This window comes from Acinonyx jubatus, chromosome B3 (assembly GCF_027475565.1).
Source record: "Acinonyx jubatus isolate Ajub_Pintada_27869175 chromosome B3, VMU_Ajub_asm_v1.0, whole genome shotgun sequence".
NCBI lineage: Eukaryota > Metazoa > Chordata > Mammalia > Carnivora > Felidae > Acinonyx > Acinonyx jubatus.
This window is the reverse complement of record NC_069386.1, coordinates 96152401-96175527: the sequence shown is the minus strand read 5'-3', so window position 1 is coordinate 96175527 and position 23127 is coordinate 96152401. Positions and strand designations below refer to the sequence as shown.

The following is a 23127-nucleotide window of genomic DNA, read 5'->3' as shown; positions in this document are numbered from 1 at the left end:
TCACTACTTGGATCTAATTCTAGACCCTGTACTTCTTCTGTTTGTTCATTTCTTAGTCAATAGCCTACTGGCCTGTTAATGCTGCTGCTGCTGGTGGTGGTAATGATTATAGGCACTTTTTAAAAGTTTTTATTTTTTAAAAAAGTTTTATTTATTTTGAGAGAGAAAGAGGGAGTGCGAGTGAGCACATGTGGGAGGGACAGAGAGGGAATCCCAAGCACACTCCCCACTGTCGGCGCAGAGCCTTGTGTGAGGCTCAAACTCACAAAACACGAGATCATGACCTGAGCCAAAATCAAGATTCGGACACTCAACTGACTGAGATACCCAAGTGCCCCTATAGGCACTACATTGAAAATTTTGCCATCTGGTAGAGCAAGTTGCCCCATTTTTCCTTGGTGGTTAAAAATTTTTTTTTTGTTAATATTTATTTTTGAGAGAAAGAGAAAGAGACAGAGCATGAGTTGGGGAGGGGCAGAGAGAGAGGGAGACACAGAATCTGAGGCAGGCTCCAGGCTCTGAGCTGTCAGCAGAGAGCCTGACATGGGGCTTGAACCCATGAATCATGAGATCATGACCTGAGCCAAAGTCAGATGCTTAACCAACTGAGCCATCCTGGTTCCCCTCCTTGGTGGTTTTAAAACAGTTACAGTTCTGTACGAAGGTAAAAGGCATTTTATCTAGTTCAAAAACATTTTTTTAAAAATTCTGATTCAAACTGCCTTATATCTACATATTATATTTAGAACACCTTTTTATGATATCCATTCTTGAGTGGTATCATTTTATTAGGACCATACCTGTGCTTCCAAAGTTCTTAAATGGGGTTAAGGTGAAGTTTAAAGCTTGCTTTTTGAATCAAAAGCAAATTGAGTACTGCTGCTATTAACTCTTGCCTTGTGATTTATTTGAGAGCATTCATCTCAGAAAGAAGAACGGGAGGCAATATGAAGAACTTGATTTTTCTCAGCTTCTTAGTTGGACAAGCTCTAAACCTTGCTGGATCTCAAGTGGTTGACAGTGTTATAATATGCTGATCTGGGAATCCTTGGAAAGTACTCAAGGTTAATTATTATAAAGGAGAGGGGGGCATCACTTTTCTCCATTCTGTGTGAACGTTAACTGATGGAAGATCCCTGCAAAGACTTAGAGTCAAGTTCAAGAATTGTAAAGGCCTATAAAAACATATTACTAAGATAGCTCCCACTTTCTCCAATTTAATCTCTCTTATTATTTACCACAGTTGTGGGAGAAGAATGCTTTAGAAAGGAAAACAGGATATGATCCTTGAGAAAATGACAAAATCCTTTTTGTCTAAAGCAAAGACAGGATAAATATTCCCCCTCTCCCCACAAAGAATGAGAATCCTTGACAGTTGAAGGAAAGGGGAACCCATAGATATAACGTGCACTGGTCAGTCCAGAAACATGCAGCCATTATTGAGGACTCCCTAGGGTGGAGGTCACACACTGACTACCTGCCGGGGCCAGACAGGTGTGAGAGCAACGCTTGACTTCTGCAAATAAATACACTTTTTCTTATTTGCTTTGAAATATGCAGCCATTTCTGTTGCTTGTCTGTTTTCCCACTTTTGATAGAAACATGGGTACGTTAAATATCTCCCTTTTAACTCATGTAAGAAAATCAATGATGTAAGAGTGATGAGAAAGGACAACTTTCACTTGGCCTTAGTGTTGGGGAGTGGTAGGGATGGGTGGGGACTGTGGGGAACTGAAGCCCACAGGCCTTATCTACAGTGAACAGCTGCTTCCCGGCCCCAGCTCACTGATGCCACAGATACTGCAGGCCCAGTTTTGCTAGATCAGCATCATTTTCCAGAGGATCCTGGTAACCAGGGTTTTAAAGTAACACCTCCTGATCTGAAATGTTGGCAACTAGCACAAAATGCTTCACAGTGCTGGGGCACCTGGGTGGCTTAGTTGGTTCAGTGTCCAACTTCAGCTCAGGTCATGATCTTATCGTTCGTGGGTTCGAGCCCCATATTGACTTCTGCGCTGGCAGTGTGGAGCCTGCTTGGGATTCTCCCTCTCTCTCTCTGCCCCTCCCCTGCTTGCATGCATGTGCATGCATTCTCTCTCAAAATAAATAAATAAAACTTAAAAAAAAAAAAAAAGACCACCCCTGAGGTTTTGACTTCATACATTCATAAATAGGAAGCAATTAGAACTAAAAGAGCCCTGAACTACATCTTGGTAGTAGATATGGCAGTTGAACCTGTTTTATTAAGATTATTTGTATGTACAAGTAATCATTTCGAATAAGCCTATGAACAGTCCATCTGTCATGTTGCCTACTTCTCATCTAATTCCTCTGCATGTCTCTGAAGAAGCGCATTCAGTATTGAAGCAGAAGTACTCGCACCTTTGTGAACACAAACATTCACAATATTAGGGCTGTCATTGAACCCTAGAGGTTACCAACTGCAAACGGGTTTCAGGATGAGAGAGGTCCCCCTGAGTTCTGCTCCTGGGGTCAGGGGAAGTCAGCAAAGAGAGAGGGGTAAGGTTCTTTGAGAAGCTAAATCCATACAACCTTGCTTCTGGTCTCAGCCCAGCACTGACACAGCTTCCGGGGAGGTCACACGGCCCAGCCTGCCTGGGGAAGCCTGCAGGAAGCCTCTCAGGCCTCTCCCCACTCCACCTTACAGCAGCCTCCATCACCGCCGACCACTTCTTCCTTCCATGATATGCCCATCCCTCTGCTGTCTTCTCTCTTATCTTGGGAGGTCTTCTTCCCTTTCTCCTTGCTTCCTCCTCAGCCACCACACATCTAGTGCTGAGGTTCTGTGGGCCTCTTCCTTTCTCACCTGCTCTTCTAAGAAATTGCATCTACCCATGGCTTCCCTTACCTTCCTGCTGACTCCCTAGCTTTTATCTTCAGCTCCAACTCCAGCCAACCTGACAACTCTACTTTGATATCTCAGAGTCCCCACCAACCTGCCCAAAACAGCAGTTTCTTCCCCTTAAAACCTGCTCCTCCTCTCTGTGACAGCACCACCATCTGCCCCGTTATACAAAACTTTGGTCCTTCTTAACAGCTCCCTCTCCCTTGTCCCTCACCTCCAGCCCATCACCTCATCCTGAATATTCTCATACCAAACAGTGCCTTTCTCACCATCTCCCTGCCTCTGCCCAGTCCAAGCTGTCATCATCTCTCAGCTGACAACAGGCTCGTCACTGGTCTCCTTTCACCATATTGCCTCCTCCAAGCCATTCTGTATCTAACCACTATAGTGAGCTTTAAAAAACCCACATGGTATTATTATATTACATCTTGCTAAAACTCCTTCCAGTAACTTTCCATCACACTTAGGATAAAGTATAAATTTCTTAGCATGGCCCTCAAGGTCGTACAGGACTCCGCTTCTGACTGTCAAACTGGCCTTGGTTCCATGCACTTGACCCTCAAGCCACACTGTCTTTCAGTTCTGTAAGTGGCCTAATCCCCTTCTGGCCAGGGCCAGTCCTCTGCCTGGAAAGCTGCCTCTACCACCCCTCCTGACTTTGGTCTGGTCAGACCTTTCTCTCCCTCCAGGACTCAGCTCAAGGCCACTTACTCAGGGACAGTTTCTCTGAGGTAGCCTAGTCCCTTGTATATGTGGAGCTCTTTGTGACACTTCTTTGTTTAATGCCTGAGTCTCCTGTCCCCTTTGACCAGTGTGTCTCTAGTGCTTAGAACAGTGTCTGAGACGAAGCAGGTGCTCTGTGGATCTTTGTTGAATAAATGAACACAGCCAGGACAGGGAATGATTTTAAAATACCTGCTGCTGGGGCGCCTGGGTGGCTCAGTCGGTTAAACGGCCAACTTCGGCTCAGGGCATGATCTCGCGGTCCGTGAGTTCGAGCCCCGCGTCGGGCTCTGTGCTGACAGTTCAGAGCCTGGAGCCTGTTTCGGATTCTGTGTCTCCCTCTCTCTCTGACCCTCCCCTGTTCATGCTCTGTCTCTCTGTCTCAAATGTAAATAAACGTTAAAAAAAATTAAAAAAAAATAAAAATAAAAAAATAAAATACCTGCTGCTCTGGAAATGTTTTCTGATCACCCAGAATCCTGGCAACCTAGAGACCGTTAATAATTTAGTTTAAAGTATTTAATATTTAAAAGTCCCAGTCAGAATTTAGTCTTAGCGATCAATTTTTCTAAATTAAACTTGTTCTTAAAATAAGTGGAGAAACAATTTATTACCCATTTTCAGTTATATGCAGATTATCTCGTGGGGGGAGTTAGGAGAGACAGGTGGTTTAAAAGCCATATGACCTGTCTTGCTAGAAGCAATTTGATGATATATATCACAAATCTTAAATGTCCAAGTCCCTATCTGTTTGTCTATCTATATCTATAGATAAATTTATATGTAGCTATCTATATATAACTATAGATCTATATATATAGCTGGCCAACGTATGGTAAAAAGTACTCTCATGCTCCTGACCTAGGTGTAAATATCTGTGATCCTTTTGGAAAGCAATTTGGCCATCTCTAGAGCCATAAAGCTGTATTTTTGGTGCTCTAGATAGTGTCTACCTAACTTCTCAAGATCTTCCCTGGACCACCCACCATCCGCAAACTAGGCACCCTTGCCTTGCTTTTGGTCGCATTTATCATAGCTGTAATTACTTGTTCAGTATCTCCTTTCCCTCTTAGATTCTAGGCTCTTGGAGGGTAGGGGCATGACTCACTTTGTCTCTATGTCCTTAAGACTTTATCTCATGCACACTAAAATCAATAAGTAGATGTTGAATACTCTGAGTAGAGAAAATCATCCTACGTAAAAATAGATTTAACTCCAAATAATAATATCAGCAGTTACCCTTCATGAAGAGGCTACTGTACTCAACTGACACTGTTGAGTGCTCCTTGTGTGGCATTATCACAGCAACCCTTGAGCTTCCTGCTCTCACTGATGGAGGTTGAGGCCTGAAGTGAATGTATTCAAAGTTAAGGTCAACCAGTGAGTAATTTGTTCACCAAAACCTTACAACAGCCACAAATTGGAAAGAATCTACGTGTTATCTGAAGAGACTATCTTACAGTTACTAGGGTTTTGGCTTTGCAAAGGTGTATAGTAATAGAAAGACGGTGTAGTCTATGTTTGGTCCCCCTTGGTTCAGTGGATACTGTTGTAACAGTGCCCTTCACCTCTCACGGGGTACCCACGCTCGGGCTCCAGCACTACAGTGCCTGGTTAGTGCCCACTAGGTGCATCAGGGTTTGGGGGGAGGAAGCCAGACAGAGAAAGTGACATCCGGATGAAGGGAGTGTTCCAGAGAGAGAGCCAGGTGAGCAGGTCCTGAGAGGAAAGGGAGCACCAGCCTTCAAGGAAGTGAGTGATGTTCAGGGCCTTTGGGGGGAAGTTATGAGAGATGAGGCTGGAGACATAAGAGAAGCCAAACTGAGAGGACCTTTGGGGTTTATCCTGAGGTAGCAGCACCCTGCCACAATCCCTGCAGATGTGCACATGACAAGGTGGGGGCACCAGTCTTGGTATCCAGAGAAGGACTGGGTATTCATTTGGGTACAATTGATCTATCTGTACTTGTGCTTCAAAGGCTGGCTGGAGATATAAATGAGGACTGCATATCGAACATGGAAAATTAAAAGAATCTAAGATTTGAAGTCTGGACCTGTGGACAGCGATTTTTCAGAGCCTGAAAGAAAACCCCTGCTTTCTGCTAATTATGTCGTAATGCTACTGTTTCGGCCCTTTGAGCTGATTGTTTGCTGTTTGAGACATCTAAGTCCGTGCAGTTTTTTGTTTTTTTTTTTTAGTTCAAGACAGTAGTCAGATCTGCCCTACTCTGTCTGGAAAATGTTAGTTCAGGCTAAACATTTCCAGGTATGTTAACATAAATAAGAGATTTTATAGTTTGTAGGGCCCTCTGTTCTAAGGCCCACCTGGGACTAATGGCCCTTAGAGTATCATGGCTTTGTTTTACCAAGTGTAATATCTACGGGAAGAATTTCTTATCTTGAAGATGGTTACAGAGGGATTTTACAAAGAAAGCGAGAAAATACCTGTCTCGTTTAGTATTTCCCTTGCTGGCTGCTTCTCTTCTCACTGCGCGTACAAATATCGCATGCAGTTCAAGATCTTCACTTTTTCTCCTTCTACCTTTTTTACCTTTTATGAAGTATCTGCTCATCCGTGATTAATACCTCTGGCTACCTCTTGAATCACCTGGAGAATTTTGAGAGAAAACAAGATGCTTGGCCCCTAAGACCAATTCAGTGTCTCTGGGCATGGGGCCTACACATCTATGGTTTCAAAAGTCCCCCTGTGAGCTGGTACAGGTTCTCCATTGCGGCATAAACTTAGTAGTTTCAAGCAAGAGTGATGTTTTATTTCTCACAATTCTGTGGCTTGGGGAAGGGTTCCTTCAGTCGGTCTTGCCCGGTTCACTCAGGCAGCTGAATTTAAGTTGGCGGCGGCTGGGGAATGAGCTCAGCGAGGACACCTGGGCCTCTCTGCCTGAGGTACTTCATCCCGGGCTTCTTCAGGGCTGAGCCTTGTGCTTTGTTTTCTTGGACTTCTAGAATGAAGCGGCAGTAGTGTCCCCTGGCTTCTAGGACAGGCCTTAGGAAGCCTTATGGCTCCTTCTTTTGTTTCTTAGACCAGTGCCTGGAGGCCTTCATGTCCTGAAGAAAGTTAATCACTGTGTCTCCCTTCACAATTATTAGTTTGCCTAGTTGTAGTGCTTCAGATAGGATTATGGACAGAAGCGTCCAGGAAGCTAAGTGCAAGGTTTATCTTTGGCAACACAACATTGATTCCCCATTTTTTTTTTTTTCCTCTACATGTGCACCTTCAGGCACATCATTTTTCTGTCTTAAAATGTTTCATCAAGCTAGGAAACATGATTTACTCCTTCTTTCACAAATAATTATCAAATGTCTATTATGCTTAACCGACTGAGCCACCCAGGCACCCCACATCTATTATGTGCAAAGCCCTGGGCTGGGAGTACAGCCACATCGTTTTGAGGCAACAGGAGAATCCTGAGGTCATGATTCTTCTTTTCATGGAATATTGTATCTATTGACAGCAGAGGATGTTAAACAATCAAATGAATGATCTTAGTAATTCCAAAGGATTGCCAAGGAGACATAGTTCAGGGGGGCTAGGAGACATACAGGGACACTGAACCAGCCTGGGGAGGTCCAAAGACACCTCTTTAGGAAGGGACATTTGATCCTCATCTGAAGATGAACTTGCATTAACTAAATATCGCCCCCTCTTTTTCATTCTCCTTTCTTTTCTGGCCTTCCCATCTCTCTCTTTGCCTTCACCAACCACCTAGGTTATGCTGTAATCATTTTTTTTATAACTTTGTTTTTATTTTTAATTTCTTTTTAATGTTTATTTTTGAGAGAGAGAGTGCACAAGTGGGGGAGGAGCTGAGAGAGAGCTGGGGATAGAGGATCTGAAGCAGGCTCCTCACGGACAGCACAGAGCCTGATGTGGGGCTTGAACTCACGAACCCTGAGATCATGACCTGAGCGAAAGTCAGAGGCTTAACCGACTGAGCCACCCAGGTGCCCTTATGCTGTAATTATTTACAAGCCGCTGACAAACAGCTCCTTGAGAGAAGTAAGATCATACTGTTTACAGCCTCCTTCAGTCCAAGACAAGAAAGTTCCCAAAGGACAAACGGCTCTCTTTTAATTGGGTCCAAGTTGGAGAAAGCGGTCTTTCACGGCCCCAGCTTAGCACCTTGCTTTTTGTGTTTTCAGCAACTCAAGCATCCCAACCTGGTTAACCTTATCGAAGTCTTCAGAAGGAAGCGGAAGCTTCACCTGGTGTTTGAGTACTGCGACCACACCGTTCTCCATGAGTTGGACAGACACCAAAGAGGGTGAGTGATCCATCCCTTACAAATGAAACACGGCACCACACGCCAGGATTCGTGAGAGAAAATTAGCAATGGCCTCTTTTGCAGATCGGGCAAGAACAGGTTTACTCCGCTGCTGGGCCTGACAGCAGAAGAGTTACTGAAAAGGCTGGGAAGTGGGTCATAACTAATTGTTTTCATGAAGAAAGCAGCAGCATTATTAGGTTGAACTTCATTTCTTTGTTATATTATCTGTGCGTAGAAGCCCTCTTGGTCTCTAAGAAAGAAAAGGAAGATTACTGGTTAGTCGTGCCTGACTAGGGAGGTGTAAGGACTCAGAGATTGAAGGCAAGAGTCGAAAGACGACGGCCAATAGGAGGCTTAAGGCGAAAACAAACGTAACACTTCAGCTGAAGCGATCTGGGAGTCTGGTCTGCTGTCTTGGTCAGGAATTCTTTGGTTACAGGTGGCAAGAACCCACTTAAGGCAAGTGTGGGTGAAAAAGGAATGTTGGGGTGGCTGTGGCCGGGAAGGATGGCATGACTTGGGGGCTCTGGTGACCTTATCACACACCCCTTTCTGGCATGGGCAGCTGCTTTGTGTGCATTACAGGAAGGCTTGGTGAGCAGACAGAGCTTTTGTTTGAAAAAAGAAAAAAAACACACAAAAGTGTGTGTGTCCCTTCCTCTGGTTGACAGTAGCCTCTTGCCAGAGTAAGCGGAGTGCAGGCTGGACTTGGGCACCCACCCACTCCTCAACTGGATGCTTAAAGCACCGTCAGTGGTGCATTTTCTCTCTCTCCCAACTCTTCTCTGTGCTGGCTTCACTCTGCCTTGCAGAGGAGTCTTATAAGGTGGCTTTGGGAGAGTATGTGTCAATGGTATGCGATAGAAGGGGAAAATACGAAATAGGAAGCATTGCCACGGGCTTTTATCAACCTATGTAGCTATTCTAGAGGAAAGAAAGTTCTAGAAGAAGGTAGCATCTGCATATAAAGTCATTGGAAGACTCTGCTTCGGTTCAAGTGAAGGAGCTAACCTGGAGGCTAATCACTGTGGCCAGATGGAGAGGGTAGAATGTTTAGCAGGCCTGGAAGATAAGATTCAACGTGGATCCAAGAAGACTTCCTGGAGGAGGTGGCCTTTGAGTTGAATAGTGAGAGACTTAAAACATGTGAGCAGGGAAGGAGAGCCCATCCCCTCCTTTTGCTGTGCTCCTGGGAGCCCAGCTTTGGCTGAGGACAATATGCAGAGTGGCCTCATGTATCAGAATGGTGGACTGGTGCCCCATCCCTGCTCACAATCACACCCCGTGACTGGAGCCTGTGGCTCTCTCAACAATGCTTTCAAACCCCGGCCAAGTGTTTGCTCTTTGCCACGTGGTGGTAGTTATGTGATCAGCCATGATATCCAGACAAATAGGATTAAAGCAGCTTGTGGTTTGTGAGTGACCATGGCATAGGCTTTTCGTGTTAATTTACACAGCCAGAGAGAGCCCAGAGAACAGATACTTCTCTTCAGAAAGTCATTGATACAGAGAAATTATGTGTTCAAGGGAGGAAAACTGTTAGTATGTTGATATTTGCTCTTTTGATAGCTTGCAACTGACATTTCAGTTAAACCTATCAGTATAAATTACTCCTGGCTATGTGCTACTAGGGAGATGTTGCAGGGAGCTTGATGAATCATGTTAGGTTGAGTCACTTGGAAACACTGATCAGTGGGGGGCTGAAAGCAGTTGGGAGTCAATTCTTTTTTTGGCATATAGTTTGAGCAGAAGAAAAAAGGACAGGGACAAGGAGCAATTAGAGTTTGGAAGCAGATTTTTTTTTTTTTTTTAACTCCACTGGCTAAAATATGTTATGTATGTTCCAGGAAATAGAAAGTGCTTTAATATGGAGGTGGGTAAGGATTTTGAAATTCATAGGAAACCTTTTGTTTTTCAACTTAGAAATTTCTCATATTATAAAATAGCACTTTATAAGTACATCCCCCATAAAAGTGGGTCAACATCACATGCGTGACCTTTGGCAAGTTGCTTCCAGGTGTTCTCACCTGTGAAAATGAGAGTTTAGGACCAGGTGAAGTTTAAGGGGACTCTCAGGTCTAAAGTGCTATGAATTGTTGATCTAATACCGTAGAGGTCAGAAGACCGCAGGTCTCCTTCAACATCATGTTTAATCTGTTGGATAATATCAACAAAGGATAGCATGCGAATGCCGGTGTTTTCCTGGTGTCAGGTGGGGTCCTCCTTCGGTTTGTACGCTCACTCCAGAATGTCCCGTGATCACCATTTTGTATTTCTAAGTACAAATTTCTGAAATACAAAGTGGATCTTACCAGTCCTCTTTATAAAACCCTGTAATAGCTCCCCAAAGCTTACTGATGTGGTCCTAGCACGGGACACCAGGTTTCACAGCCCCATTTCTCCCCAGATTGCCACATAAAACGTGACACTGCCCCACGGAATCATTTCCATTCTGAGCCTCGTTCAGTAGGACAGTTGCTTTCTCAGTCTGCACTGCCCTACCTTCTCTACTCTGCCTACACACCCCTGCCTGTCCTTCAGATATGGCTCAAATATGACCTCCTGTGTGGTAACTATTTTAGCTGACGGTGAGAAGAGTCAGGAGTTCCTTTCTTTGGTATCCATAGTATCTTCTGGGATTATTTCTATTACAGACTCCATTTGCACAGTAAATTGTAACAATCTACAAGGGCAAGAGCTGTGCCTTCCTCCCCTGTGTATCCCCAGTATCTTGTACCTTAATTCTTGGCACTTGGTATATCCCTAATGCTTGTTGTGGGATGACCAAGTTAGCAGACCAATAAACTGATACTTACAAAATGATTTTGAAGAAGGGTAATAATAACAGTGTTTCGATTATTTTTCACTTTAAGATAGTTACTTTGACTAAAACTTCTAAAATCTGGGGAGCCTGGCTCGCTTAGTTGGTAGAGCATGTGACTCTTGATCTCAGGGTAGCGAGTTCAAGTCCCACTTTGGGCGTGGCGCCTACCTAAAAAAATAAATAAAATTCTAAAACCTAATATTGTGAAAGGAAATGATCAGTACACTGCTGGAGCAGCCTGTCCAGAGGGCAGTTTGGCACATTGTGTATTAACAGCTTTAGAGACAAATCTTAGACCAAGCAACTCTACTTCTAATAATTTATCATAAGAAAATAATTGAGTATATGCACAAAGGTTTAGTTATACGAGTGTTTATTATTAAAGGATTTTCTATGTTTTTTTTTAATTTAAAAAAAATTTTTAAGTAAGCTCTACACCTACTGTGGGGCTTGAACTCACGACCCTGAGATCAAGAGTTGCACTCTTTACCACCTGAGCCAGCCAAGTGCCCCGTTAAAGGATCTTTTTATAGTGTAAACATTGGAAACAACTGAAATGTCCAATAATAGATGGCTGGTTAAGTAAATTATGGTATGTCTTTACAATGAAATACAGTGGGGCCACTAGGAATCATGCTTATAGATAAAACATACATTGAAATAGGGGTGCCTGGGTGGCTCAGTCGTTTGAGTGTCTGACTTCAGCTCAGGTCATGATCTCACCATTCATGGGTTTGAGCCTCATGTTGGGCTCTGTGCTGACAGCTCAGATCCTGGAACCTGCTTTGTATTCTATGTCTCCCTCTGTCTCTGTCCCTCCCCCACTTGCACTCTGTCTCTGTCTCTCAAAAATAAATAAATGTTAAAAAAAAAAACCCAAACACTGAAATAGAAAAATGTTCATGAGTAATTGCAAAATGAAGAAAAATGCTATAATAAAAATACATAATTTCTTTTCATAGAATTCATATATAGATAGAAAAAAAGAAAAATAATTAATACACTTAATATTTTAATAGTGATACCTTGAATTATGATTATTATAGTTTTCATTTTACTTATTTTTTAATGTTTATTTATTTTTGAGAGAGAGAGTACAAGTGGGGGAGGTGCAGAGAGAGAGGGGGACAGAGGATACCAAGCTGGCTCTGCGCTGATAGCAGAGAGCCTGACATGGGGCTTGAACCCACAAACCATGAGATCATGACCTGAGGTGAAATCAGATGCTCAACTGACTGAGCCACTCAGGCGCCCCATTTATGTTTTTTAAAATACTTCCCCCATGTTGCATGTGTCACTGTGGTTACATTTTAATCATTAAAAATAATTCCTGACAAATAAAACTCAAAAGACCTGTCTCTACTTTGAATCTGAAATGGACACTAATTCATTGCCTCATTATCATGTTTGTAACTTCTTGTACTCCTTTGGAAAGCTTTTGGAAAAGATTCAAATTCATGTTGCTACTAACAAGCAAGTTTGTGCACAAGACATGTATCCTGCTACAGTGACATAAATATGTATCCATTATAATTTCCAGTGTGGTGCTTATGTTTTTTATATTTGCCCTCAAACAAACATATTACCGTTCCTTATCTTCTGAAGAACTTAATATACTTATTCTTAAACTCTTGGTCTGTCCTTGGTCAAAGTTTGGTAAGTGACTAGTTTCTGGATTCCCTCCTCATTTTTCTATCTCTCTGTAAGTGCAGCCAGACATAATACTTCTTTCCCATTACCACTGGTTCTGCCTCTGACTCTGATGGAGTTTGTTCAAAGAACATCTGGTGGGGGAAGGTTATTACTGCAAGTTTTCAGTTTCTGGCAATGGAATTCTACAACTTTTATAAAACACTAAAACTCTTTATTTTTAGATTAAAAGTGATACATTGTTGCAATAATGTTTCAAGAAACATAGAAATAAAATTAACAGGTTGAGAAATAGTTTTCTAATTATTTTTCTATGTATATCCATATTTAAATAGATTGTATTCTACATCATTCAGTTCTGCGTTTTTTAAAGAGTATTCAGGCACTATCTCCTGATTCAAACATACCTACTTTTAGGGACACCTGGGTGGCTCAGTCGGTAAAGCATCCCACTCTTGATTTCTGCTCAGGTCATGATGACCTCATGCTGTTAACATGGAGCTTGCTTGGGATTCTCTCTCTGCCTATCCCCTGCATGCGCACGCTATCTCTCTCTCTCTCTCTCTCTCTCTCTCTCTCTCTCTCTCTCTCACTGTCTCTCAAAATAAGTAAATAAACTTTAAAAAAATAGATAAAATGGACTGATTATATATGTTTTATAACTTGCATTGTTTTATAATTGTATTGTTTTATAATTGCATCCCCTAATTTGGAGATGGATGCAAAGAAGCTAGCCCAGGCTAGTAGTCATACTGCCTACTTTCCCTCATCCCAATCCTTTGCCTGCCACCATTCTGATTATAACTTGACTTTGTTTATGGAATTGCACACAAGAAAAGTATAGCCTGGTACTCAAAATTGGAACATGGATGCAAACTCTTCCAAAGCATTTGTTTGTTAAATATTTTCATATTTATTTGAGATGGTATAAGGCAGAGGGCATGGTGGTGACAACCCTCAACATGCCTGGCTCTTGAGTCAGCTATTCCAATCTGGACAAGTTGTTTTCCATGCCTGGAATGCCGTTATCATAGAACATCTCCCTTCACTATCCTCCAGGAGATTCCTGTTGCTTCCTTCTTGTGTGTCAGGCATCCAGTTTTCTCTGTTTCAAGTAATCTTTTATAGTCTACTTCTTTGGGTGGGGTGCTTCCTCCAGGGGCTCCCTGAGAAACGGTGTATGAGAGGTCTAAAAAAGAGAGTTGGGGGGGCGCCTGGGTGGCTCAGTCAGTTGGGTGTCCAACTTCGGCTCAGGTCATGGTCTCACCACTTGTGAGTTCAAGCCCTGTGTCAGGCTGTGTGCTGACAGCTCAGAGCCTGGAGCCTGCTTCCCTTTTTGTGTCTCCCTCTCTCTTTCTGCCCTTCTCCTGCTCACACTCTGTCTTTTTCTCTCAAAAATAAACAAACATTAAAAAAATAATAAAAATAAAAAAGAGAGAGATTGAAGTCTTGCCTTTGTACTTTAAAAATTCTTTCACACAGTTGATTGGTATTTTGTGTGAATATAGATTTGTATGTTTGTTTTTTTAGAAAATAATAGTCCTTCAAAAAATTTTTTTGATATTTATTTATTTTTGAGACAGAGTATGAGCAGGGAGGGGGAGAGAGAGAGGGAGAGAGAGAATCCCAGGCAGTTTCCACGCTCAACGCAGGGCCTGATGCAGGGCTGACCTCACAAGGTCATGACCTGAACTGAGATCAAGAGTCGGACACTTAACTGCCTGAGCCACCCAGGCTCCCCTTGAAAGCATTTTTGAAGTGCCCTCTATCTTCCAGTGTTAAGAAGTCTGTTTCCATTCTGTTTTCTGCTCCTTTGTGAAGTCCGTTTCTTTTTTTATTTCCAGAAGCTTCCTCTCTTTGTTCACAGAATTCTGCATTATGAAAATCGTGGGCCTTGCTTTTTACCCCTTATGCTGGCACTTGGTGGGCTCCTTTTGTCTGAGAAAGAAAATTTGAATTGTTTTATTACTGATTTACTATCCTTTGTTTTCTGTATTTTCTTGTTCTGGGCCTTTTGTTATTTGGAGTCTGGACTCTAATTGGTCCTTTTGCTTTTTTTATAGTGTCTTTTTCTTGTCTCGTGGATGCAACAGCTTTCCTTTTGTCTATTAATGTTTTTCTTTTTTTCTTTTTCTTTTCTTTAAAAATTTTTAATGTTTTATTTATTTCTGAGAGAGAGAGAGGGCATGTGTGCGAGCGGGGGAGGGGCAGAGGGAGAAGGAGACACAGAATCCGAAGCAGGCTCCAGGCTCTGAGCTGACAGCACAGAGCCTGATGCTGGGTTCAAACTCATGAACCATGAGATCATGACCTGAGCAGAAGTCAGATGCTTAACTGACTCAGCCACCCAGGTGCCCCTTTTTTTCTTTTTTTAAAAGTTCTCGTCACCCTCCACGGTTTCTGTTTCTTTTAAGTTGTTTTCTTTCTGTTTGTTTTGATCTCTACCCTTCTCATTTCAGGCTTTCCTTGGACATTAGATAATGCCCATGGTTAAGAGTAGGATGCTATTGGAAGCTCTGGGCTTCACTGTGGGGTTATCTGGCTGGTTCATTTGCTGGGGAACCCTAATGTCAGAATTTTCAGAGCTTTCCTCCTGAGCTTCCTCCATAAAAGTCTTCCAGTATTTTCCTTGGAGTGTGAAGTCTGGCCTCCAGCTTTGTTAGAGCTAGTGAGGGAAGAAGCCTGGGGAGTCTCAGCATTCGCCAGTTAGTATGTACATAATCATTTAATCCTCTGTTTTGGGAACAGTATCCACCATCTCAACTGTACCAAACATCCTCTGTTTTACACTCTCCAGAAAACAAAACTCCAGCCTTCTACTAGGTTGGGGGAAGAGTGCTCCCTACTGGGATACAATAGGGGGAGGGATCTAGAGATTTCATTGTTTCCAAAACAGATTTTCCACACTCCTCTGCCCCTCCCACTTCCAGAGGGATCTTGGCTGCCAGGTCTTGCACCCTTGGAGGTGCACCCCCACCTCTGGAGGATTCTTTGGGACAAATTGGTTGGTCTTCCACTCTCTCCTCTTCTGGCTTAGGTTTTGGCTTTCTTGGATCTGCTGTCAGTTTTCATTCATCCGCCTGCTTTCCAAATTCCAGAATGTGTTGCTATTATCTCTTCTCCTGTTCTGACCATGTAGGTTTTGGTCTTGGAAAAAACCTCTCAGTGTGGCTCTAGTCAGGTTTGGAGAGGGAGTGAAATTAGATGGGCTTGTTCAACCTACTGTCTTAATCCACAAGTCCTTTGAAACACTCCGTTCACTTGGCTTTGGCAACACTGCTTTTCTGAGTGTCACCTTATTTCCCCCCATACTCAACCCCAGTCTCTTGCTGAATCCCTCTCTGCTCTCTGACCTCCACCTGTTGTAGGGCCTCAGGACTTTGACCTTCTCTTCTTTTTCTGTATTCACTTCCGTGGCTTCCATCTAGCCCTAGGGCTCCAAATATCATCCATATGTATATACTTCCCAAATTTATATTTCCAGCCTGACCTCCCTTGTGAATTCAGAACTGCCAACCCAGAGGCTTTCTTTTGCTGTCCAATAAGCATCTCAATATATTCACCTTTCCTCCCCCAAACCAGATCTTCCCTCAGCATTCTCCTCAGTAAAGAGCCCCACCATGGACCAGCTAGTCAAGCTGAAACCTTGGTATCATTCCTTGGTTCCTTTCTGTCTCTCCTATCCAATCTTTCAGAAAATCCTGAAGATTCTATTTTGAAAATATTGCCCAAATCTAGCCACTTCTCACTCCCGTAACCACTACTTCAAATGTTAACTTAAGCAGAGAAGCTCTCTGGACCACGCTACAGAAGATAGTGCCCCTTCCGGCACAGAATCCTGTGTACCTACGTGTATATCCAGTTCCAACCCAACACAACAGAACAGATTCTATTTATTTCCCTCTTACCTTTGTAACTCCCTTCTTCAGCAGTGAAAAACTTGCCTCCTATCATCATCAGCTAAGAAGGATCTTAGAGATGGACTCTGAGGCCCTGGCATTTTAGAGAAGAAACAGAGTAATAAAGTGAAGTGAGTAGCTAGCTCAAGACGACCACTGGATGGTTTTGACGTTTGAGGACTGTGTAATAATGGGCCCAGATTTAGAGGAGTATTAATAAATATGCTGTTATGATTTACTTTTAAGTGCTCCTTTTGCATAATTTCTTTAGGGAAATGTTTTTAGAGACTAAAGTGGCCTGGCACTGATAACCTTATATTAATATTTAATTCATTAAATAATCAAAGTATGGTCCATATTTTTTCTGGACAAGAAGGTGAGGCTGGGGGAAGCATTTTCTCTAAAGTGCCCTCTTCTTAGTTGTATTTTTCTAGGCTTTCTTTCTAAACAGGTGAGCTTTCCTGGCATTGTAACAGTGTAACACTAGGACAAGGAAGAGAATTTAGAGAGAAGATACTTCAATCCCAGGGACATGGTTCTGGTCCAGAAATGTCCCAGCTCTTCCTGGCGGTGGCCTCTTCATTTCCTCCACATTGTCCCATCCTCTGTTCAAGCATCCTCTGATCTACTTGAAAGGATTTCCTGAACATCTGGTCTGGTGACAACAGTGGCCTCGTGGCCCATCCCAGAGCCTAGAAGTGACTTGTTTTGGTCACCTAAACACAACTACTAGAGAGAGTTTCCTCCCTGGTTTACTTATTAGTTCTGGCTGAGGACCATAACACCATTGTTTAACGTCTGATTCATAAAAACAGTAAGTCCGGATGGTAGGTGGGAGGCTCTAAAAATAAATGTACTCTCTCTGTAGTCATTTCACTCATTGCCCGATATATATTTTAAAGGCTCCCAGAAGAGGAGTCTCTTCCTAATTCGCACGAAGCATCTGACAGGGCTACTGGTTGCCCTGGTTATGTAAGCTGAGAGTCAGGGAAGAAGTGGGAGGCTGGGGGCAGTGGCACCAAGTGTAGACGACGGTGATAGAGGACAGGGCAGAGAGATGTGGAGTGGGATGCGGCTAGCTGCCAGAGAGAAGCAGTGTGGGAAAGAACCATTTATTCACTTTTGTTACATGCTGTGCAATGTAAACCTCTTCCCTCTTGGCAGTAAAATCTTCATTACTTAAAAAAAAAAAAAAAAAAAAAAAATGCTGCCTGGGGAGTCTGGAGAAACCATGTGCCCGTGCATGAAAGATGAATTCTGTCTCAAGGCATCAGTTTGAAGCCAGTTGAAAAAAGCAAACAAACAACAATACCTTTTATGCTATGTATTAACTAACTTTTCATCAACAAAAAGCTGCTGGTAGAAATGGAGCTCAAATTACCAGGCAGGTTTCCAGTGGTGTCACAGATGTTTGAGGTAGGTGATCCTAAGTATTTGTGGAAACCCCTCAGTCTTCATGGTCCCTTTCTGTAGAAGTCGATGTTAGTATTGCCATTACCTTGCTGTCCCTAGAATCCCACTGTGTGTTGATCACATGCTCTTTACACTTTGGATTTGCTCTGTGAGGTGGATGGCGGTATGTGTCACTACGTAAACCTGTCTTAGTTTACTCTTTCCTTCCTTCCTTTCCTTCCTTCCTTCTTCCTTCCTTTCCTTCCTTCCTTTCCTTCCTACTTCCTTCCTTTCCTTCCTTTCTTTCCTTCCTTCCTTTCCTTCCTTTCTTTCCTTCCTTCCTTCCCTTCCTTCCTTTCCTTCCTTCCTTCCTTCCTTCCTTCCTTCCTTCCTTTCCTTCCTTCCCTTCCTTTCCTTCCTTCCTTCCCTTCCTTTCCTTCCTTTCCTTCCTTTCCTTCATTCCTTCTTCCTTCCTTTCCTTCCTTCCTTCCTTCCCTCCTTCTTCCTTTCCTTTCCTTTCCTTCCTTCCTTCCTTCCTTCCTTCCTTCCTTCCTTCCTTCCTTCCTTCCTTCTTTCCTTCCTTCCTTCCTTCCTTCCTTCCTTCCTTCCTTCCTTCCTTCAGCTGAGTTCCATGGCTACACTAAAGAATGTGTTTATGTTGCTTCTTTATTTTTATTAGGGTACCAGAACATCTTGTGAAGAGCATAACTTGGCAGACATTGCAAGCTGTAAATTTTTGCCATAAACACAACGTAAGTCTCATGATCGCCCTTGAAAAATCAGAAGGCTGCCCTTAAGCTGAGGTAGAGCCTTTGTACAAAATTTACATCCTACTTTTGTGGATATGATTTTCACCCAAATCTTCTGAAGCCTGGTTGGGGTTAACAGAGGCTAAAAATGCCAACCTGGCTATTCTTACTTGTTCAGGTTACATAAAAGATGTATTGTTACAATGTTAAGAAAGTAGTTATAGGTTTATATTGGTGAGAAACTGCTTAAAGTAGAATCTGGAGTCTGCATTGATCTGGCACCCTCAAAAAGCTCTGAAACTGGAGAGAGGAGCCCCAGGTGGCTCATGCCTGTTTAGTTGCCGGAGGCGGAGTCCCACGCGCCATGCACAAATGCTGGCGTCTGTGTTGGTGAGATAAGAATGCCAACGCTGGAGCACAGCAGCCCAGCGGACGTCTCTGAGAGTCCTGGCCAGAGCTAGGCTGCGTGGGAGGCACAGGGGGCTGCTGCCCAGGTGGTAAGACGCCACGAACACTGGGCAAGTGACTGCTCCCTCCAGTACAGCACTGCCCCCTCCCTGCACACGGAAGCCAGATTCCAATATTTGAGCTTCATTTTGGCCATCAGGGCACCTTGACTGCAATATGTCATATCCTATCTACTGCCAGGCTCAATTTAGCCGGTGGGCTGAATCCCCTACCTTAGGAGGTCCTAAATGATTTTTCTTGAAACTGCCTTTCTGGAAGGAGAAAATACAGAAGTCGCCAGCACTTCCCCCTGTGGAGCCTCCACTCAGCTGAAGGCAACAATCCTTGTCAAAATGCATGTATCCCAGAGAGCATGGACACCTTATGCTGCTATTTATTGCAAGTGGGGGTGAGCACTTTCCTGAAGGCAGGTGTTCAGACGGGGGAGCAAGAGACACCTCCTAAAGGCCCTGGTGGGGAAAATCAGAGACAGTAAAGAGGAATACAACACATACCACTGTTCTCTGGAGAGTCCCTGAAGCTCTGGGCGGCCACATGTACTGATGTGGGGAGGGTGTAGAACCTTGTAAAAGAATTTCCAGAACAGAATAGGAACACATTCTTGCTTGTGAGTCCTTCTGACCATCTGTCATCATGATATTCATGGGTGTACCCATTTATAGTAATATGTGAAGCTAGTGGGAAAAGAATGGCGATCTCAGGAACATTAATTGCTGAGAACCAGATAGATAGTAACAAAATAATTGAGAAATTGTCTCCCCCCGCCCCCAGATTTTCAAGAATAATAAATACCCATGGGGAAACATGTACACTGATCTCTCACCCTGAAGGTCCTTTGGAGGGAGAACTAGGCCAGGCCCAAGAAGAACCTCTGTACTCTCTCCAAATTCTAGAAAGTCAACAATACCCCAGGGTTTCAGCTGTAAGCTAAAGAGGGTCTCTCAGATTGCAGCAGGATCCAACATTCTTCTCCAGAGAGGAAAATGCTTGGGAGAAGGGAAGATTATTGGAAATTGGGATTTTGACCCAAATGTTGTTTTTATGTAATCCTTAATTAGGTTGTTGATTTGTTCTTTGCCAAGAGAATTGTTATTTAATAAGAAAATCATGTGAAGATTCTTCAACTTTCTTCTAACATTAGCCTGTTAAACAATGTCAGCTGTGGTTTGGAAACCACAGGTGATTTGAGTCTAAGTTATGGAGTGGGGGCTATGTCCCATGGGGGTGGATGTCGCTCTAAGAACGCTTGTGTGTGGGACAGAGCTGACATCTAGCGACTCTCCCCAGAGGCTAAGCTCTGTCTACCCTTGTTTATCTTGTCAGGATGAATTCCAAGAGCTGGAAGGGAGGTCTCTTGGCAAGCTCTGGTTCCCGCCCTTCTCTTCCCCAGCTTATCTCAGCAGGCCCAGGGCTTGTCCTGTTTACCAGGCGGACTGTGTTCTGTTCTCAGCTAAACAACTGAACTGTGAATTCTGCTTATGTATCAACTTGCAGCTTCTGCAGCCTCGATGCAGGCCTCACCCAGAGGCTTTTAACATTTGCCCTTCCACCTAGGCTTACCAGAATAAATATAGGGCACCCAGTTAAATTTGAATTTCAGAGAAACAATCTTAACTTTTTAGTATAAGTATGTCCCAAATATTTCATGGGATGTACTTACACTGAAAACTTATTTGTTGTTTATTCTGCCTACCCTATTTTCATTTTTTCTTTCTTCCTTTTTGGTCCTCTTGGGTCCTTTAGGAATTTGAAGTGATTCAGGCTATAATAAGTATGGTACTAGATTTATTTTAGGCTGCTATTTTGTAGCCTATTATCCAAACAACCAGTACAAGGTTTTAATGATTTTTCAGATATTTGCTAAATATTCATGAGTTCTGTTTATCCCATACGTTATAGTTCTCCTTGATAATCTGTTTTTGTTTTGATTTTTGTGACTAGTGCATACATAGAGATGTGAAGCCGGAAAATATCCTCATCACAAAACATTCAGTGATTAAGCTTTGTGACTTTGGATTTGCTCGGCTTTTGAGTGAGTGTTGATATTTTCTTAAATAATTGTAAAAGAGAGAGAGATTTATTTATGTGAGAAAGGCTCTTGATGCTATAAAAAGCTAGTTCTTATATGTTTAGGGCATAAGCATGCCCTAAATTACAATTCTGCAATTACTGAAAACATGTAGATACATACAGTGGCTTAGAAATGTATGCTATATAAATTATACCACAGTAGTTATTATTAAAGAGTATGTTATTCTCCTGGTCTCTACCTTTTTTTTTTCTTTTTTTTTTTTTTTTTAATTTTTTTTTTAATGTGTATTTATTTTTGACAGAGACAGAGACAGAATGCGAGGGGGTTAGGGGCAGAGAGAGAGGGAGACACAGAAGCAGAAGCAAGCTCCAGGCTCTGAGCTGTCAGCACAGAGCCCGACGCGGGGCTCAAACTCACGAGCTGTGAGATCATGACCTGAGCCAAAGTCGGACGCTCAACCGACTGAGCCACCCAGGCGCCCCCTTTTTTTTTTTTTTTTTTTTTTTTTTTTTTCTTAAATAGTGATCTCAGAAGTACTATTTTAGAAGAGTGGTCGTTTTCAGCTTTGGCTGCAGATTAGAATCATCTGGGGAACTATTAACTATAACTATAAAAACTACACTGAGAGAACTCACCAGGCTCTCCCCCAGGAGTTCTGGTCTCACTGGACTGAGATGGGGCCCAAGCATTAGTAATTTAACAAATACTACATTAATGATTTTAATATGCAACCAGTATGGAGAACCATTGATTTACAAAAGCCACAAGATGGGGCACAAGCTTGATTTCTTAGGTCTTCCCCCTGCCTGTTTTGATTCCAGTCTTCCACTGCTCTCTCTCTGTTTTCCATGTACCATCACTGGCCAGCTGGACCAAGTGACTACTACACAGACTATGTGGCTACCAGGTGGTACCGCTCCCCGGAACTATTGGTGGGGGACACCCAGTACGGCCCCCCAGTAGATGTGTGGGCTGTTGGCTGTGTCTTTGCTGAGCTGCTGTCAGGGGTGCCTCTGTGGCCCGGGAAGTCAGATGTGGATCAGCTCTATCTGATTAGGAAAACCTTGGGTAAGTGGTGTTTTTGTTATGCCTTTTGGGAAACTGAATAGTTTGACCCGTGTCAATACAGGACGGAGCCAAGTTCCCAGTCTCATTCGATGCCCTTTACAATCACAAAGGAGGGGTACTCTAGAAGCCTCACTTAAATAATTCCATTAAAGGTGTCCACATTTGGGGGTACCTGGCTGACTGAGTCCGTAGAGCATGCAACTCTTGATCTCGGGGTTGTGAGTTTGAGCCCACCTTGGGCATACAGATTATTTAAAAAAAAAAAAAAAAGGAAAAAGTTGTCCACGTTTGTTTTTAATAAAAAGAATTAACTAGAGTGAATACATACCTATTGTTCAAAAGGACACAAGGTTCTCTCTTCAGCATAGTTTGGATCAAGTTAAACTCTGAATAATGATCATAGCAACAGTAAAAGCTACGTTTCTGTATGGGCCTAACAGTTTACAGAATGCTACTGTGTTTTATTTCATTTATTAGGATTTCATTTATTAGGATTTATTCTTTATTATTGTAATTTATTCTTTGGGTATCCTTCACTCTAGTCTGCCAGGCTAGATGGGATCACTGAGATGCTATAGAAGATTCTAAACCTTCTAAGTGTCAGGAAGAAAGGCTGGATCTTCTGGTGTCACTTTCGTTGTCTTTCTGTCTACTCTTGGGGTGGGATGGGGGAGGGAAGGGGAGAAGAGAGACTTGGAGAGGAATAGATGAAAAGATCTATAAGCAGTGACTGCCTTCTTCAAAAGTCAGGGAATTGCTACTACTCCCCAATTGAAAGCAAACTTCCTCCTCTAAACTCTTGGAGCATTTACCATCACCCTGTCTTGTCTTGTACTTTTATCTCCTCAAAGATACTGTAAGCTACCTGAGGGTGAGATCATGTCTTACATTTCTAGATTTCCTCCACCGATATCTGCACATAGTAGGCAGTAGGTATTTGCTGATGGGTTTTTTTGAGTAGTATGTAAGGCACCTTGGAGCGATTCCAGGGGCACTCAGCCTTCCTTTGTTTCAGGGCACCCTCTTGTGTCTCCACTTCCAGCACCCTGATGGAAGAAAGTTGTTAAGATACAAGCAGTGTGCTCATGATGAAGTTCACTGAGATCCGGGGCGAGGTAGTAGAGAGTTGTTTTGGCTGCTTGTACAAAATGGGGCAAGACAACAGTTTTTG

The 23127-nt window shown here is 43.0% G+C and overlaps 1 protein-coding gene across 2 annotated transcripts in view; it reads left to right on the top strand.

Annotated features, from left to right (window-relative positions):
- Nucleotides 1-23127, top strand: part of CDKL1 (cyclin dependent kinase like 1) — a 59191-nt gene that overhangs the window by 26506 nt on the left and 9558 nt on the right. For both annotated transcript variants that reach the window (XM_027065678.2, XM_015080095.3), the window contains exons 3-6: nucleotides 7750-7871; nucleotides 18319-18391; nucleotides 20798-20888; nucleotides 21756-21956. In XM_027065678.2, coding sequence (XP_026921479.1) covers nucleotides 7750-7871; nucleotides 18319-18391; nucleotides 20798-20888; nucleotides 21756-21956 — 487 coding nt within the window. The remainder of the gene's footprint in view (nucleotides 1-7749; nucleotides 7872-18318; nucleotides 18392-20797; nucleotides 20889-21755; nucleotides 21957-23127) is intronic.